The sequence below is a fragment of the Vipera ursinii genome, assembly GCF_947247035.1.
Source record: "Vipera ursinii genome assembly, chromosome: 1".
In the NCBI taxonomy this organism is placed as follows: domain Eukaryota; kingdom Metazoa; phylum Chordata; class Lepidosauria; order Squamata; family Viperidae; genus Vipera; species Vipera ursinii.
Window position 1 is genome coordinate 96,021,832 of NC_139512.1, and position 19,543 is coordinate 96,041,374.

The 19,543-nt window shown below is 40.7% G+C and overlaps 1 protein-coding gene across 7 annotated transcripts in view; it reads left to right on the top strand.

Moving 5' to 3' along the window:
• Window positions 1-19,543, top strand: part of PPFIBP2 (PPFIA binding protein 2) — an 85,611-nt gene that overhangs the window by 18,714 nt on the left and 47,354 nt on the right. For all 7 annotated transcript variants that reach the window (XM_083348898.1, XM_083348901.1, XM_083348900.1 and 4 more), the window contains one exon: window positions 12,864-12,995. In XM_083348898.1, coding sequence (XP_083205024.1) covers window positions 12,864-12,995 — 132 coding nt within the window. The remainder of the gene's footprint in view (window positions 1-12,863; window positions 12,996-19,543) is intronic.

Genomic DNA, 19,543 nt, shown 5'->3' on the forward strand with positions numbered 1-19,543 from the left:
CTGGTCAGACAGCCAGGCTTCCTTTAGCAGGTGGCTGCCCTTTGTCGAATCCTGGGTGATGACCTCGGCCCCTGCAAAGTTAAATGTATGGTTGTTTTCAGTCATATATGTCCAAACTTGGGACCGGTGTTCATTTTGCCTGACTGCTGACTCATGTGCGTGAATCCTTGTCTGCAGGCGCTTTGCAGTTTCCCCGACATAGTTGCTTGTACAATCATTGCAACTAAACTAATCCGGTAAACCACAGATGACATTTCTCCTTTAGGCAAGGATTCTTGTATGCCAGTACAGCTGGAAGCTATGATGATTGAGGACATGGGAGAACGGACCGTACCGACTACGGGATCAAGGAAGAGACAGCAACTGTGTGTGTGTATGTGTGTGTGTGTATGTATGTATGTGTATATGTATATTTAAACCTTTAAACTACTAATAGCTGAAGCTTTCAGAGTGGTATGTAATAAAACAGTTAAAACATATCTGATCAAATAAAATACTATATAATTCAAATACATCTCAATACAAATACATACTGATGGTTGTCAAAAATCTAAAACAATATGAATTATAGTGCAATTTTAAAAAGCTGAGAAAATAAAATAATAAAATAAAAAGATCTTCACCTGCCACCAAAAGGATGGTAATGAGCCTCTCTGCAGAGGGTATTCCATTTATTCATTGGCTGCCACCACAAAAATGCTCTGTTACTTTTGTCAGGGAATCCAGAGAAGGCCTCTTTCTTACTTCATCTTCTGGATGGAAAAAAAAAATCAATCGTCTCACATCCTCTTACTTTTAATATTTGTATTCCACAGCGCTTTTAAAATTTAATAGTTCAAAGTTCATTTGGGGTTTATCAGCACTGTTTCTAGGACATATTAATATTTACTATCGATAGCTTTATTTGTTTCTTTTGAATGGTGTATAAATATGGTTTATTTCTCTGTGTCTTATTGATGGCTGACTTGTCTAAATGCTAAGCTTCCAGGAATCCCCTTACATTTTTGGATTTAGCTTGGCCTGTCGTTTATAGTTCCCCAGTTGAAACTATGGCTGAATCTGTCCATGTTTTGTGAGATTAAGGAGTTTTTGAACATGTTGTCTGTCTGCTAGTTGGTATTTACGGATGGACTCTGAGAGTCTTCTGCCCATTGCAGTCCTCACGGTGAATGTAGATGTTTTATTATTGTTTTTATCTTTAGCCACAATGTGAATTTTGTAACAAAATGTTCAACATCCAAACATTGAGAGGGAACTTACAAGAACATTATTATTTTTGGGAAGATCCATGGTGTACAGCCAGAATTGATGTCTGGGATAAAGCATAGCCCCATTTGATCCCATTCTTATTTTTGTTTTATGCAGTTCTAGCATGCATTCATTAGACTTACGTGTTGCAATGCAGAGCTTTGCTATTTTCTGCCATGTACATTCTTCAAGGGACATATGCCTGTTTCTCAGCTTTGCTTGGAAACTCTGAAGCTACCATTTTATTCCTAAGCTCTTTCCTTTTTCTAGGACATTTTTCAGTCCTGGAAAGGCCCAGTTTGGCCTTTAGCCCTGAGTTTCCTGATTACCGGTATCTCTCATACAAGTCTAGCCAAGCTCAGCTGAGTTGTGTCACAGAGGCAGGCAGGCCATTTTTACTGACATGACAACAAGACTGCCCCCTCTCCCCCACTTTCAGGTTTCAGATCTCAAAAAGATAGGACAAAAAAGGCATTAGTTGTTGATGCTATGCAGATATTATAACAGCCAGTCGTAATTAATTGCTGAAATGCTGTAGGAGGTTTTTAGTTTTTTAAAGCTCACCATCTTCGCCCCTGAAAAACATTCTTGTTTAAGCTTTTTTGAGTTACATCTAAAATTAGTGTTGAATATAAATGTATAAGCCTATGTGTTGAAATGGTTTGCTCTGGCAAATTTGGGCTTTCTCCTTTTCCTTAGATTTACAATGTTTTAAACAGTGAAGGGGAAGGCTGCAGGCCAACGCCTGTTACTGTGTAATAACACAGTCAGATTCTTAGCGGTGTTTGACTTAAATGAGTAGTATCCCATCCCTTTTACATCTGAGCTGACACATGGTTCTTATAAACTGCAGCCTTCATACAATGGTGATTCTTGCTGAATTTTGCAGAACAGGTAGGATTTTTTCCAAACTTCTTTCATGAAGAGATAGAACATAATAGTTTGCACTTTCAACAATATATATTTTAATAAAGCATATATATTGTTTTGGACTGCTCCATTGTAGTATAACATTTTCTGCTTTGTTTCTGTTTTCTAAATTCCTGATAGTTGGGGATTTTGCTGCATTTTCAAACTGTATTTATTAAATAATTTTATTTTAAATAAACTTAATGTTTCAAAAACACTGTGCTGTTTTGGAACTTACAATTGCAGTATGAATCTTTGCTGCTGTTCTATACTTCCTTACTATTTAATATACCATATTATTGCTGTTAAGAAATATTTATATATTTATTCAATGTATTTCACATTTTTGCAAATTACACTTGTAAATCATAACATGCAAATAATCTCATGGAAGATCTTTAGTTTAAAAATCAAACTAAAAAATAATTTACACTGCTAATTTATAGTATTATATTTCAAAAATAGGGATGCGGTGGCTCAGTGGGTTAGGACGCTGAGCTTGTCGATCAGAAGATCGGCAGCTTGGCGAGTCGAATCCCGAGTGCCGCATAGCAGAGTGAGCGCCTGTTACTCATCCCAGCTTCTGCCAACCTAGCAGTTCGAAAGCACGTAAAAATGCAAGTAGAAAAATAGGGACCACTATGGCAGGAAGGTAACAGCGTTCCGTGCGCCTTTGGCATCTAGTCAGGCCGGCCACATGACCACGGAGACATCCTCGGACAAGTGCTGGCTCTTCGGCTGTGAAACGGAGATGAGCACCGGCCCCTAGAGTTGGAAACGACTAGCACGCTTGTCCGGGGGAACCTTTACCTTTACCTTTATTTGAAAAATATGAGTGATTGATAAGTGTATGAATCATTCATAACTTTTTCAATCATGCCACCTTCATTGTTTTCATGAAATCAATTCTTTTCTTGGAAACTGTTTTAATTGATAATAAATACATATATATTAATATAAATAAAACAATAATTTAGATGGAAGCATAATGCTGTAAATAGTATATATTCCATTTTCTATGGCTCTACTCTGAGTTCTTTGCCATTCATATTGGAGTTTCTATAGATTTCAGATGGCATATATTGTATTTTCACTTCAAAAGTAACAACTCTGAACTGTACTTTTACTTCTTACAACTGCATGTTTATTTAAGCTGCCTTCCAATTGCATCATACCGCTGGAATACTCTTTAATTTCCACATAGCAAAGTGGGCCATATTCCACTAGCGAATTGGTCAACGTAAGCATCTGCTTGAAAATAGAAGTAATTACTTCCACATGTTAGTAACTGCACCATGGTGATTTCTTTAAGCTCCACTTCAAATAATTTTCAGTTCAGCATATTTTCTGGGCCACAAGTGTCATTTGGTTAACATTTAAGATGGCCTCACTGAAATGTAATCTGGATTAAATAAAAATATAAAACAAACCTTGAGAGTTTATAATTGTAGTTCATAGAGGTTTAGGACAGTATAGATGTTTTGATATGATGTGTACATTATGATGCACATTTATATGTTCAGCTAAAATGTGATGTATTTATGTATAACACAGTACAGTGGAAAACTGCTTCTATATTGTTGAACAATGTTTTTGTACAGGTAGTCCTCAGCTTACAACAGTTTGTTTAGTGACCGTTACAATGGCAATAAAAAATGTGACTTATGGCTATTTTTCATACTTACAACCTTTGTAGCAACCCCATGATCATGTGTTCAAAATTCAGATGCTTGGCAACTGGTTCATATTTATGACCATTGCTGTGTCAAGGTCATGTGATCCCCTTTTGTGACCTCCTAACAAGCAAAGTTAATGGGAGATCCAGATTCACTTAACAGCTGGGTTACTAGCTTATCAACTGCAGTGATTCACTTAACAACTGTGGCAAGAAAGATTGTAAAATGGGGCAAAACTCACTTAACAAGTGTCTCACTTAACAGAAATTTTGGGCTCAATTGTGGTCATAAGTCAAGGTCTATCTGTATAACACAAGTGTCCAGATGACTTGGTTGTTACTTTAAGTCAACCTACTCAATCGGTTTTAGAATTATTGGATGTGATAATACAATATGGACAAGTTTCTGGATTTAAAGTTAATAAGCAAAAAACTAAAATATTAACAAAAAATATGACCATAAAACAAAGAGAAGCGTTAGAAAAATCAACAGGATTTGAAATAGTAAAAAAGGTTAAATACTTGGGGGTATATATCACAGCATCGAATGTGAAATTATATAAAAACAATTATGAATTGTTATGGCAAAAAGTACAAAAGGAGATTGATAGTTGGAAAAAATTACAATTGTCTTGGTTGGGGAGAATAGCAGCCGTGAAGATGAATGTCTTACCAAAATTTTTATTTTTGTTCCAAATGATACCAATACTTAAGAAAGATGCAAATTTAAATGAGTGGCAAAAAGGTATTAATAAATTTATCTGGGCAGGGAAAAGACTGAGAGTAAAGCTTAAAATAATGCAAGATGCATGTGAGAGAGGGGGTTTGAAGATGCCCAATTTGAGATTATATGATGATGCAGTTGTGTTATCAACAATTAGTGATTGGTTCAATTTAACAGATGAAAGAATATTGAATATTGAGGGGTATGATTTATTGTATGGATGGCATGCGTATTTATTTTATGACAAAAAGGTGGATAATATTTTTAAGACTCATATTTTAAGGAACGCTTTGTTCCGAGTTTGGAAAAAGTACCAATATATATTAAATAATAAAATACCTATATGGGAAATACCTAGACATGCAATAGGAAATATAAATGTGGAACAGAAACAAGATGTGATTACTTATAAAGAACTTCTTAGGATGGAAGGGAATATTTTGAAACTGAAACCTTTAAATGTTTTAAAGGAAGAAAAGATAGTACAGACTTGGTTTCAGTTTATACAATTACAAGCTAGATGGAAAGAAGATCAGAAAATTGGTATAATAAAAGTTGATGAAAATTTGATAAAGCAAATTAGAGATCAAAGTAAATCGCATATAAAAAGGTTATATAATGCTCTTATAGAGATTGATTCAGAATCGGAGTTAGTTAAAGATTGTATGATAAAATGGGCTCAGAATATTCAAGAGCCCATAATGATGGATACTTGGGAAAAAATTTGGGTTAGAAATGTAAAATTTACACAAGCACAAAACTTAAGAGAGAATTTTTATAAGATGTTTTATAGATGGCATTTAGATCCTGAAAAGTTAGCATGTGTGTATCCAAATCAGCCACCTAAGTGTTGGAGATGTGGTAGTGAAGAGGCAACTTATTATTATATATGGTGGACATGTAAAAATGTTAAAGCCTTTTGGATAAAAATATGGTGGATTTTTCAGAAAGTTTTTAAGAAAAAAATAAGATTTACTCCGCAGCTATTCTTATTGGGGATTATTTCGGATTGTACTGTTATAGAAACTAAATTAATGTTACACTTAATAACGGCAGCCAGACTGCTGGTGGCGCAACATTGGAAGAAAGAAGATTTACCTACAATAGAACAATGGATACTTAAAGTAATGGACATAGCTGAAATGGCAAAAGTTTCAGCATATTTGAAAGAACAGTCACAAGAAAAATATATTTTGGAATGGAAAAGATGGATTGATTATATTCAAAACAAATATGGGACTAAAAAGTTTCAAATAGCATATGAATAATTCTTAACAATTATAGAAGTGTTATTATAATTACTTTAGTTTTGTTATAAGGGAGTGAAAGGGTGGAAGGTTTGTTATCGTAATAGATATTTAGCATATGTTTGCATAAGATTGCTATATGTAATACCCTGTATTCTGCTTTGGGAAGTCTGGGGGGGGAGGGTTGATGGGGAGAGGGGGGGGTTATTATTTAAATTTTGTAAAACTTTTCAATTAAAAAGAAAGTGTCAAAATTGCCGCATCATGTGACATGTCATGACGTATCATGACTTTTTTTGCATTGCTGGAGCTGGGGTGGGTGTGGCCTCAGCATGATGCAACCGGCCCATGGGCCGGTAGTTTAACACTTCTACTTGTATAACATTCTAAAATGTGTTCAAATGCCTCATGTCTACTTCTTTGACATTTTTCTGCATGCCTTTCAGACCTGATCTTGATGTTAAAAGTCCTCGGTTTATATCTCGTAAACATATTCAGCATGGGTGTCAAACTCGCCGTGTCACATGACATGTCACGATGTATCGTGACATTTTTCTCATTGCTGGAGCAGGGGTGGGCAAGGCCTCTGCATGATGCAACCGGCCCTCAAGCCGGCAGTTTGACACCCCTGATCTACAGTAATTAGTAGATACTATCAGTTTGCTGATATCACATAGAATATTCCTCCGGTTTTTGTTTTGTTATGGTTTTGTTGTGGTCCTGTTTCCTGGGATTTCTTCCATATGCTTCAGCTAAGGGTTTTTTGTTTTTGTTTTTTGGAGCTCATCTTTGTATTTTCCAGTTCCCTGGTGTGATTTCCTGAGATGTTAATGAGAAAGTTGGCAGGGGTCATGCAATAGTTATGTTTCTGAATTTACTCAACTAGCATAAATTGGTTGCAGTGCCATTCTTTTAACAGTTTCACTTTGTATTTTTGCATAGATTATAATCTCTACTATTTGGCTCAGGCAGAACCTTTAGAAAACTTCAACCTTCTTCAAATCATTTTGAAAGTAAGGTCCTTGACTTTATGCATTGATAATCGATTATTGATAACTGTACATTTTGGCAGCACCTTATGCTGGGTTTTCTCTAGAAACACCTTTCTGAAGGCTAAAGCAGCCTGGCCAATTTGGTTGTTGATATTGTCTGTGGCAACTATTTTATATTCTTGCATAATTTGGCCAATGTATGTAAATCGCTCAAGTGAGCTTCATCAAAGGGTGCGGTTGTCTAGGAATCATTGGTTGTGAATACCTTGGTCTTGTCAATATTGATGGTTAGATATAAGCAGGAGTTTTTATATTAAGCATGATTTCATAGGCATATCTTTCTTTCATTGGCTGCAAAATAACATTTAATCTGTGATGAAGTCATCTTGTCCAAATATGACACCATCCTAAAAAGTAGACTTCCACTTTACTGCATTAATCATAGTGTTGAATCCCAAGACAGAGCAATCCCATCTTGCCTTTCACCAATATATACAGGGAAGCCTTTGGACATTTTGTCATTACCAGGAACTTTGTCCTTCATATATTGTATAAGTGGAGCAAGGGGCATATTGTTTTAGCAGGAACACCTTCTGGAGTAGCACCATTTATACCATTGCCAATGGATACTGTCAAATGCTCCTGAAAAATCAGTAAACACAAGAATAAGTCTGTATATTGATGTATTTCATGAACAACTGACATTGTATTTTGGTCACAGCATCTTCTTCCAGGCGAGAAAACGTCCTGTAATTCTTGGATAGTTGTTCTCACCTTTTATGAAGCCTTTGTTGAATTACAATTGACTCCAAGTTAATCCTGCAATAATTATCTCTTTCTTGACAATTAAAACTATTCCAGAAATTTGATATTTCCTTAGACTACCAGACTATTTGAAGGAGTGGAATCAACAACTTTTGTCTATCGCTGCTATCTTTAGTATTCACTATTTCCTTCTTTTTTAATAGGTGTTGCCTTCATGCAAAAAAGTTGTTTATTGACTGTAACACAAAACAGAAATTACCGTATATACTTGAGTATAAGCCGAATTTTTCAGCCCACTTTTTGGGCTGAAAAATTCCACTTCGGCTTATACTCCAGTCAACAAAAAAAACTTACCGAGGACTTGTGCGCGGCCGAGGCTTTGGTGCTTCCGGGATCGCCCGCACCTCTCCCAAGCCACCGCCGTCCGAGACCTGCCGAAGTTTGGGGAGGTTTGGGGAGGTGCGCGCGCACCTCCCCAAACTCCGCGCCTTGCCTGCCTGCTTCTTTCCGCAGCGGAAAGAAGCAGGCAGGCAGGGCGCGGAGGAACGGAGACTTGCCGACGTTTGGGGAGGTTTGGGCGTCTCCCCAAACCTCGGCAGGTCTCCGTTCCTCCGCGCAGACCTGCCGACGTTTGGGGAGGTTTGGGCGCCTCCCCAAACCTCCCCAAACCTCGGCAGGTCTCCGTTCCTGTTTGGGGAGGTTTGGGCGCCTCCCCAAACGTCCCCAAACCTCGGCAGGTCTCCGTTCCTCCGCGCAGACCTGCCGACCTTTGGGGAGGTTTGGGCGCCTCCCCAAACGTCCCCAAACCTCGGCAGGTCTCCGTTCCTGTTTGGGGAGCTTTGGGCGCCTCCCCAAACCTCCCCAAACCTCGGCAGGTCTCCGTTCCTCCGCGCAGACCTGCCGACCTTTGGGGAGGTTTGGGCGCCTCCCCAAACCTCCCCAAACCTCGGCAGGTCTCCGTTCCTGTTTGGGGAGGTTTGGGCGCCTCCCCAAACCTCCCCAAACCTCGGCAGGTCTCCGTTCCTCCGCGCAGACCTGCCGACCTTTGGGGAGGTTTGGGCGCCTCCCCAAACGTCCCCAAACCTCGGCAGGTCTCCGTTCCTGTTTGGGGAGGTTTGGGCGCCTCCCCAAACGTCCCCAAACCTCGGCAGGTCTCCGTTCCTCCGCGCAGACCTGCCGACCTTTGGGGAGGTTTGGGCGCCTCCCCAAACGTCCCCAAACCTCGGCAGGTCTCCGTTCCTGTTTGGGGAGGTTTGGGCGCCTCCCCAAACCTCGGCAGGTCTCCGTTCCTGTTTGGGGAGGTTTGGGCGCCTCCCCAAACCTCGGCAGGTCTCCGTTCCTCCGCGCAGACCTGCCGACCTTTGGGGAGGTTTGGGCGCCTCCCCAAACGTCCCCAAACCTCGGCAGGTCTCCGTTCCTGTTTGGGGAGGTTTGGGCGCCTCCCCAAACGTCCCCAAACCTCGGCAGGTCTCCGTTCCTCCGCGCAGACCTGCCGACCTTTGGGGAGGTTTGGGCGCCTCCCCAAACGTCCCCAAACCTCGGCAGGTCTCCGTTCCTGTTTGGGGAGGTTTGGGCGCCTCCCCAAACCTCCCCAAACCTCGGCAGGTCTCCGTTCCTCCGTGCAGACCTGCCGACCTTTGGGGAGGTTTGGGCGCCTCCCCAAACGTCCCCAAACCTCGGCAGGTCTCCGTTCCTGTTTGGGGAGGTTTGGGCGCCTCCCCAAACCTCCCCAAACCTCGGCAGGTCTCCGTTCCTCCGCGCAGACCTGCCGACGTTTGGGGAGGTTTGGGCGCCTCCCCAAACCTCCCCAAACCTCGGCAGGTCTCCGTTCCTGTTTGGGGAGGTTTGGGCGCCTCCCCAAACCTCCCCAAACCTCGGCAGGTCTCCGTTCCTCCGCGCAGACCTGCCGACCTTTGGGGAGGTTTGGGCGCCTCCCCAAACCTCCCCAAACCTCGGCAGGTCTCCGTTCCTGTTTGGGGAGGTTTGGGCGCCTCCCCAAACCTCCCCAAACCTCGGCAGGTCTCCGTTCCTGTTTGGGGAGGTTTGGGCGCCTCCCCAAACCTCCCCAAGCCTCGGCAGGTCTCCGTTCCTCCGCGCAGACCTGCCGACGTTTGGGGAGGTTTGGGCGCCTCCCCAAACCTCCCCAAACCTCGGCAGGTCTCCGTTCCTGTTTGGGGAGGTTTGGGCGCCTCCCCAAACCTCCCCAAACCTCGGCAGGTCTCCGTTCCTCCGCGCAGACCTGCCGACCTTTGGGGAGGTTTGGGCGCCTCCCCAAACCTCCCCAAACCTCGGCAGGTCTCCGTTCTTCCTGCCGACCTTTGGGGAGGTTTGGGCGCCTCCCCAAACCTCCCCAAACCTCGGCAGGTCTGCGCGGAGGAACGGAGACCTGCCGAGGTTTGGGGAGGTTTGGGGAGGTTTGGGGAGGCGCCCAAACCTCCCCAAACAGGAACGGAGACCTGCCGAGGTTTGGGGACGTTTGGGGAGGCGCCCAAACCTCCCCAAAGGTCGGCAGGTCTGCGCGGAGGAACGGAGACCTGCCGAGGTTTGGGGACGTTTGGGGAGGCGCCCAAACCTCCCCAAACAGGAACGGAGACCTGCCGAGGTTTGGGGACGTTTGGGGAGGCGCCCAAACCTCCCCAAAGGTCGGCAGGTCTGCACGGAGGAACGGAGACCTGCCGAGGTTTGGGGAGGTTTGGGGAGGCGCCCAAACCTCCCCAAACAGGAACGGAGACCTGCCGAGGTTTGGGGACGTTTGGGGAGGCGCCCAAACCTCCCCAAAGGTCGGCAGGTCTGCGCGGAGGAACGGAGACCTGCCGAGGTTTGGGGACGTTTGGGGAGGCGCCCAAACCTCCCCAAACAGGAACGGAGACCTGCCGAGGTTTGGGGACGTTTGGGGAGGCGCCCAAACCTCCCCAAACAGGAACGGAGACCTGCCGAGGTTTGGGGAGGTTTGGGGAGGCGCCCAAACCTCCCCAAAGGTCGGCAGGTCTGCGCGGAGGAACGGAGACCTGCCGAGGCTTGGGGAGGTTTGGGGAGGCGCCCAAACCTCCCCAAACAGGAACGGAGACCTGCCGAGGTTTGGGGAGGTTTGGGGAGGCGCCCAAACCTCCCCAAACAGGAACGGAGACCTGCCGAGGTTTGGGGACGTTTGGGGAGGCGCCCAAACCTCCCCAAAGGTCGGCAGGTCTGCGCGGAGGAACGGAGACCTGCCGAGGTTTGGGGACGTTTGGGGAGGCGCCCAAACCTCCCCAAACAGGAACGGAGACCTGCCGAGGTTTGGGGACGTTTGGGGAGGCGCCCAAACCTCCCCAAAGGTCGGCAGGTCTGCGCGGAGGAACGGAGACCTGCCGAGGTTTGGGGAGGTTTGGGGAGGCGCCCAAACCTCCCCAAAGGTCGGCAGGAGGAACGGAGACCTGCCGAGGTTTGGGGAGGTTTGGGGAGGCGCCCAAACCTCCCCAAAGGTCGGCAGGAGGAACGGAGACCTGCCGACGAGCCGCGGCTACACAGGGTATTCCTGTGTATTCAGGCTTGCAAAATGGCAGATCGAGCCTCTGCTGGCGGCAGAGGCTTGCAGAACGGCGGATCGGCTTATACTCGAGTCAATAACTTTTTCCAGTTTTTGGGGGTGAAATTGGGGGTCTCGGCTTATACTCGAGTCGGCTTATACTCAAGTATATACGGTACTTGTGCTTCATTTATTTGAAATGTTCACTATTAGGCCTCTTCATTTTAGGGCAAATTTCTAGTTCCAGTGCTAGTAATCATTTACTCATGGAATGTAAAAATTGAAGAGGACCTTGGCGATCATGTGGTCCAAACCTCTGCCCAGGGCAGAAACCTACCACTGTAGCATTACTGACATGTGATCATTTCTATTTAAGCACTTTCAGTGAAGGAGAGTCCACCACTATTTTATTTTTGAACAACTGAGGAAATTAGGACATTTTCTCTGACTTCCAACTGAAAAAACATTTTTTCCTTATAATTTAACCCATTGTTTCTTGTCATGTCTTTTACAGCATCTGTGAATAAAATTACTCAGCTGATTTGATTTTGATGCCATTTGCAAAGGGTTTTTTAGTGTTTATTTAGTGCTCCCTTGCCGATATTAATGTTCATTTTTCCAGCTTCCAGAAAAGATGGGGTTAGAGAGCTAGCTGTGAGAAAAATGAGACATGACACTATTAGAAATAGTATCTCCATATATTGTCATGTGACTTTCTGGAATCCTTAATGCTTATTTATCTTCTGGTTCTTTTTAAGATTGTTCCACCCAACAATTTGTGGGAATTTTAGACTAGAACAATCCCACTCACAAAAAAAAAACCCAGGATTAATTTGTAGAGTGGGGATGGTTTATAGATTTCAATGGATCTTTCTGGGGAATTTTTACTTTAACTGTCACTACCAGCCATCTGAGTTAAAATGGATGCCCTCCCTCACTTGGCCACAGGTACATTTGTTGCAGTTTCTAATATACAGAATTCCTTTGTATTTGTATTTGTGAAATATGCCCTATCTAGTCATCTTTGTGGGAAGAAAGAGGGGAAAAGGGCAAACATTTTCCCCAGCTGCTATTTTCTCCTTAAAAATCCAATCTCTCATATATAATTTTCTAAACCTAAAATAGTAAAACAATTTTGTTCTTTATTCTGGATGAACCCTAGGGGGGAAAAACCCTTTATTTTTGGTATTTTTACTCTGTTCTAACAGTTATGACTTATTTTATTTACTGGTACTACATATTTATTTGACTGCTTCCATAATTCAAAACATGCTTAACAAACCATATACCGAATGGTAAATCTCTTGGATAATAAAGTAATTACTGTAGTACATAGTAATAATAATAATAAATCATAAAATACAAGGAGCTGCAAATAGTCAAAATGATTGTGGCAAAAGAAAGCAAAATGGGTACCAATAATAATTGGTATCTTGAGTACAAATCTAAAACATCTGGAGCACCACTTGATCACCATTGGCACTGACAAAATCACCGTCAGTCAATTGCAAAACACAGTTTTACTTAGAACAGCTTATATCCTGCAACGGTAGCTTTAACACCATCAAACATGCCTATCCCAGGTTCTTGGGAAGGACTTACTGGGTGGACAAAAATGCCAAATCCAGTCTAAACATCTGACTGTAGGACGAATAATAACAATAACAACAACAATAACAACAACAACAGTAAAGTAGATGTTGCATATTCATTGTTAAAATCAGAAACAGATGGGTAAAAGACCATTTCTGTTATTTTAGAATTGAATAGCTGGAAAAGTCATGTTCTCTTTTTTCAGGAACTGTTAAGTCGGACGTTGCTAGAAACTCAGAAATTGGATTTAATGGCAGAAGTTTCAGATCTGAAAATCAAACTGGTTGGAATGGAGAAGGAACAAAGCGAGTATGAAGAGAAGCAGAACAAAGCTGAGGTAAGCCTGGTTTATCTTTTCAGTTCCCTAAGCTATGATCAGAATTCTGCACTGATTGCTTTCTACATTATTAAAGCTGACTCCTGCCATATTCCTATGTTGGGGCAAGAAAATTTTTGTAAAGACATAATTTCCAGCAGAGAGGGAGGATGATAATTGTTGTGTAGTGAGTTCTTCGCACAGGAAAGGAGACGAGGCAAGTGGGTTCAACAAAGCTCATGGTTTATTGCTTGCAGAATCTGAACTGAGAATTGGGCTGCAGCTTGCAGCAATTTATAGCCTGGCCCCTAGGTGGCAGCCAATAGGTTTAAAGCAACCCATTGCCGCCTAGGGACAGCCAATAGCAGCACTGGAGACCTGGAGTCTGGGTTGCTGGAGAGCCGTTAGCTGCTCCAGCTTACCAGTTGTGTTACAACTGAGCCTAATACATAACAATAATATTTTCTACATTTTTTTAAGATGTCTTTCATCTTTTTTCTCAGACAAGTTCGAGATCTGGATAGGATCTAGATCTAGATAGATTTATGACAGAGGGAAAGTTAACTAAGTGTGTAAATTCCAAGTTTTTTTCTTAATTTTTTATTAGTTTGTCAAAATATAAAATACAAAGAAAAATTAAAAAAATATTAGAATACTAGAAAAGGGGGAAGGGAAAAGAAAAAAGATAGTGTGATCAAAGAAGAGGGGGGAAAAGGCACCAACTTCTGACTCTCTTTAGCACAGATTAAGATAACAACATTACAATCACAACTTTTTGCTTTTACACAACAGTATGCACAAACCATTTCTATAACAATAAACCTATCTAATCAACAGAAACAAAATCAAAATTTCATTTTCTTTTTCATTGCAAGTACAAAATCTGGAATCAATTTCAAAATAGAAGCAAGATTAAATATGTTCTCATCTGTGGATAAAAGAATCAGTTTAACCATCTCTGCTTCTCATTGCTGTGGGGAATAATATGTACCTCCATTGACTCATTAATCTTTATCCTAGTTCATATTAAGAAAACCCTATATATAAATTCAATCTCTTTTTTTTAACCCTGAAGGAAGAAAACACCTTCCTTTTTTTCTTAACTTCATTTTATGTGGGTTTTTTATGTCAGCATTTTGTTTTACTTATTTATTTTTCACATTTCTGAACTGCTCATTTGCCTCAAGAGAAATTTTTGTAATCGCAATATTGAGTACTCCCCTCTCCCTCCTGTTGGTTTTTTTAAAAAATCAATAGAGGATGCAAGAATAGTGAAATTCTCCTGAAGAGAAAACTGCAGATTTTCCTTTTTATCAGAAAAGCAAGTGGAAGGGAAAAGCTGCCAAAATGAATGGGACTCAAGCTATTTTTGTATCTTTGGGGTGGATGCTTAGGAGATGAAATAGATAGATTAAGCCTTGCCAAACAAAAAATCCAAATTGTTGGCCCCATCTATTCTAATGTGATAGTTGGAGTTATATTCAATCTCCCATTGGCCACACATGTTCTAAAAGCTGCATATTTTATACTCCTGATGTAGTTTAAAAATAAAAAATAATATTTTCCTAACCCCAGGCTTTAAGAAAAGCAGATCATTTTAAAAGCATTCTTTTACTCCTATTATTCCTGTCATGTTTTGTCCATTGTATTATCAATTACATAATTCACTATCAAAGGATCTGATCTAGATTAAATGCATACTTGTGTAATCAGTTCTACAGTTCAGTTAGAAAACTTTCCAGTTTGATTTCTACCTTATATAAATAGCAAGCACCTTCTTCTATCAGCATTATAATCGGCAATATGCAAATGTATTGCTATCTAAAAGACCATTTCCAAAGCAGTCAGAGAAGTATAACAAGTTTGAACATAATTTTGTATGTCCCTTTGCTGAAGCAATATAGGCAGAATACATTACCTGCATATATTTATCTCTTATATTGTTTTAAAAAGCCACTTGGAAAGAGTGCTAAGAGATGCAAACAGTGCAGTTTCATCCTTAATCTTAAACCTAAGGAAGTTAATTATTGATTATAGAACACATGGTCTACAAACTGCCCCTTAGTATGTATGTGTACTGTATAATCTCCATCCCATCTTGTTTTGGTATGTATCGATTTTCTATGGTAAAACATTGTGAGCTGTCCAGAATCAGCTGGAGTCAAGTGGTACCTCAACTGAATTAAATAAATAAACAAATAAATATGATATTTATAGGCATTCCATCTTTTTCATACTTATTTATAGTAGGCAACAGTTTTGAACTAGTAAAAATATTTTTTGCTTAAGAACTTTAAACATAACTGCAGTTAAGTTCCTGTTTAAAATCATGTTCCTTCAAAAAAATATTTATTTTCTGTAAGTCATTGTCTTTCTTTTTAAAAGTTGAACTGATGGAATACTACTGGCTTGGTGAAATTGACTTATAACTACTGAGGAGAAACATCAGAGTATTTTTCCCAAAACAACTAGTTATGCCAGGGTATGCTATGAGAAACCATAAAACCATACATTGGAAGGATTAGAAAGATTATCTAGTCCAGTTTCTGGACAGTGCAGCTTTCCACCATACAGGATCCCAGAGAAGACTATCAGTGAAAATTATCTAGTGAGAATCCACCATTGCCTGGGGTGATCTTTAAAATTGTTGAACAGCTTTTACAATTAAAAACTCCTGATATCTTATCAAAATTACTTTTATATAATTAAAACCGCTTTCTTCTCCTGGAATAACTCTGAAAAAATCTGCCCCTCTTCTACATGATAGCCCTTCCGATGCTCCGCTATGATGTCTCCCTGAAGTCTTCTGCTCTCCAAGCCGAACATACCCAATTCCTCCTCATAAGTATCCCCATCAAGGTGCCTTACCACTCTGAACTTCTTTCTCTGGATATACTCTAATCTGCAAATCTATTTCCTAAAATATAGTCCCCAGTACTGTATGCATGTGGTTGTACATGTGGTTTGACCAGTGCAGAATAGAGAGGAGAAATTACTTCTTTTGAACTTGAGACTTTACTTCAGTTGATGCAGCCTAGGATTGCATTTGCTTTTTCTTCTTTTGGCAATTGCATAACCTTTGCCACTAGAACAAACTAGCTCTTACACTTATGCCTTTATTTTATCTATCCAGATGCAGGACTTTGCATTTGTCATTATTGAAAGTGATACTTGTTTCTACTTTCTGGTTTTAGCTTGTCAAGATCTTCTTGAATGTTGGTATTGGCCCCTAAAGTATTTCCCATCCACCCCATTCTTGTGTTACCTTCAGATTTAATGTTCACATTTTCTAACACCTCATGCAAGTAATTTATTAATATGTTGATGTAGACTCATTGGTATGTACTTGTTAGATACAATTGTTGTATCAGTTCTGTACCCATCTATAAGTAGTCCTCAGTTAATGATCATTCATTGTATTACTTGATGTTGTGAGGACACTGAACAAGTGGTACTTACAACTGATGCTTAAAGTTCCAGCCATTGCGGAACCCATAATCGCACGAGTGTGATCCAGGCACTTGGCAGCCAGCTCTTAGTTATGATGGTTGCAGCATCCCATAGTTACGTGACTGCCATTTGCTGGCTTCCCACAAGCAAAGTCAGTGAGGACGCTGTCAAGAAGCTTGCATGTCAAGAAGCTTGCTGGGTTGTTTTTTTTACTGAGGAGATCCTATGGGGCCTCCTATCTTTAATTGGTTCAGCCTGTCCTGTGTGAGCTGGCACAATGGATTAATTGTTGGTCCGCTCAATTAAACACTGTCATCTCTGTGGGCCTAGGAAACAGGCCTTCTGTGTAGCAATGTTACCCTTTGGAATAAAGTCTCCCCTGAAATCCATATAACTCCCACCATGATTTAATTCTGGAAAGCTTTAAGAACTGGCTATTTACCCAGAACTTTGGATAGCCTGGTATTTCTCCATTTGTGATATTATATATTTGTTTCGTTGTTGGATTGCTATCTTGTGATTATCTTCTAATTATTTTTTGTGCCTGTTTTGGTAATTTCTATGATTTGTTTCTCTTTGTATTCTTTTGAATTCTCTTTGTATTCTTTTATTGTTGTCACCCATCCCAAAATGATTGGAGATGGACGGAATCCAAGTTGAATAAAATAAATATTTCTGCTGCAAACCTGAAATTGGGTTTATCTCCCTTGATTTATCTCTGTAATTTCAGTCTAAACACACACAGATAATAGTACTCTGTTGAGAAATAACAGATTTGCTTAAATCAGAAACGTCTCTTTCCCACTCTACTTGAATCTGTTTCCCATTTTAATTCTGAAAAGAAGTGACATATAAGAAACCAGATGAAACCAATGTAAGGGGTTTTTTTTCCACACAGGGGAATAAACAGAAACAGATTGAAAGAAAAGTAGCAGAATCATGTGGCTCTATAGACTCTGTGAAATGGTTCCTATGGCAACAAAATGTCATGAAAAACAAAGCTGTAATTTTTGTACTTAGTTCTCACACAAGAATTGGGTGGTGAAGCCTATGGGTCACCCTGACTGAGAGACAGAAGCAGGGAAGGGTTTAGCATCTGCTTTCAGCTAAGTGAAGGGAACCTGTCAGAATCCCTATCTCTTCTACTTTGAAAATGAATGCCCTTTGCAGAATATATACAAGTAATCCTCAGCTTATAATCATTTGTTTAACAACTGTTCAAAGTTATGTCATTGAAAAAAATGGCTTAAATGACTGGTCCTTGCACTTATGAGCATCAAAGTACCGCCATGATCACATGATCATAATTTGGGTGCTTGACCTACAGCAGGGATAGGCAACCTCGGCTCTTTTATGACTCGTGGACTTCAACTCCCAGAATTCCTGAGTCAACTGACTCAGGAATTCTGGGAGTTGAAGTCCACGAGTCATAAAAGAGCCGAGGTTGCCTACCCCTGACCTACAGCATGTATTTACCACAGTTATAGTCTCCCAGGTCATGTGGTCACTGTTTGTGCCCCTTCCAACCAGCTTCTGATGAGCAAAGTCAATGGGAAAGCTGGATTTGCCTAATAACCGCGTAATTCACTTAACGGTTGCAGAGATTTACTTAACAACCATGACAATGAAGGTCATAAAATCAAGTATAATTCATTTAACCAGCTTGCTTAGCAATCACAATTCTGGTCCCAGTTGTGGGCTATAAGTTGAAGACTACTTGCATTTCTCTTTCCAGGCAAACTATATGCAGCTGCAGTTTGATTTTGGCTTAGTGAGAATGTTTTCTCTCCAAAATTATGCCTTCAGAATTTCTTCTCAGAACTTAAGGACTTTTTGCAAAATGTTTCCAATTGATACGGCAAGAAAAAAGATTGAGACTTTTAACATTTTCATTCTGGAATATCTTGCCTGGAATTGATTTTCTTATATGAGTTGAAGATACAGTTTTGACTACAAAGCTGATCTATGTATACCTATTTATTTATTTGTATCCTGCCTTTAATAGGTAGTCCTTGACTTACGACTACAATTGAACCCCAAATTTCTATTGTTAAGTGAAATATTTGTTAAGTGAATTTTGCCCCATTTTAAGACCTTTCTTGCCACAGTTATTAAGTGAATCACTGCAGTTCTTAAGTTAATAACACGGTTGTTAAGTGAGTCTGGTTTCCCCATTGACTTTGCTTGTCAGAAGGTCACAAAAGGTGATCGCGTGACCCTGGGACACTGCAACCGTCATAAATGTGAATCAGTTGACAAGCATCTGACTTTTGATCACATGACCATGGTGGTGCTGCAGCAGTTGTAAGTGTGAAAAACAGTCATAAGTCACTTTTTTCAGTGCTATTCTAACTTTGAACGGTCACTAAATTAACTGTTGTAAGTCGAGGACTCCTGTATTATTTTTAAAAATAAGTCGTGTCAACCCTAATTTGTATATAATCATAGAGCCACTCAGAAGCTACAATTTACTTCAGCATAAAGTTAGAGTTGACTTTTTACTGCTTTAATGTTTTATCATTTAAAATGAACTTTTATGTAAAAATAGGTGAGCTGACACCCATCAAAAATAAAAACAAAATACAATGTTGATAGAGCGTTTAATGGTACCTTTGTGGTATGTGTATCATAATCTTAAAAAAGCATAAACTGAGGTTATGGAATGCTAAACCTGATGCAACTGTACCCAAACTTTCTCATCTATCTTGGTTCAATGAACACTGCAAAGGCTATCTGTGCTTCTATTTTCATTTGGGAAATAGCTTTACAGGGAGTGCAGAATTATTAGGCAAATGAGTATTTTGACCACATCATCCTCTTTATGCATGTTGTCTTACTCCAAGCTGTATAGGCTCGAAAGCCTACTACCAATTAAGCATATTAGGTGATGTGCATCTCTGTAATGAGAAGGGGTGTGGTCTAATGACATCAACACCCTGTATCAGGTGTGCATAATTATTAGGCAACTTCCTTTCCTTTGGCAAAATGGGTCAAAAGAAGGACTTGACAGGCTCAGAAAAGTCAAAAATAGTGAGATATCTTGCAGAGGGATGCAGCACTCTTAAAATTGCAAAGCTTCTGAAGCGTGATCATCGAACAATCAAGCGTTTCATTCAAAA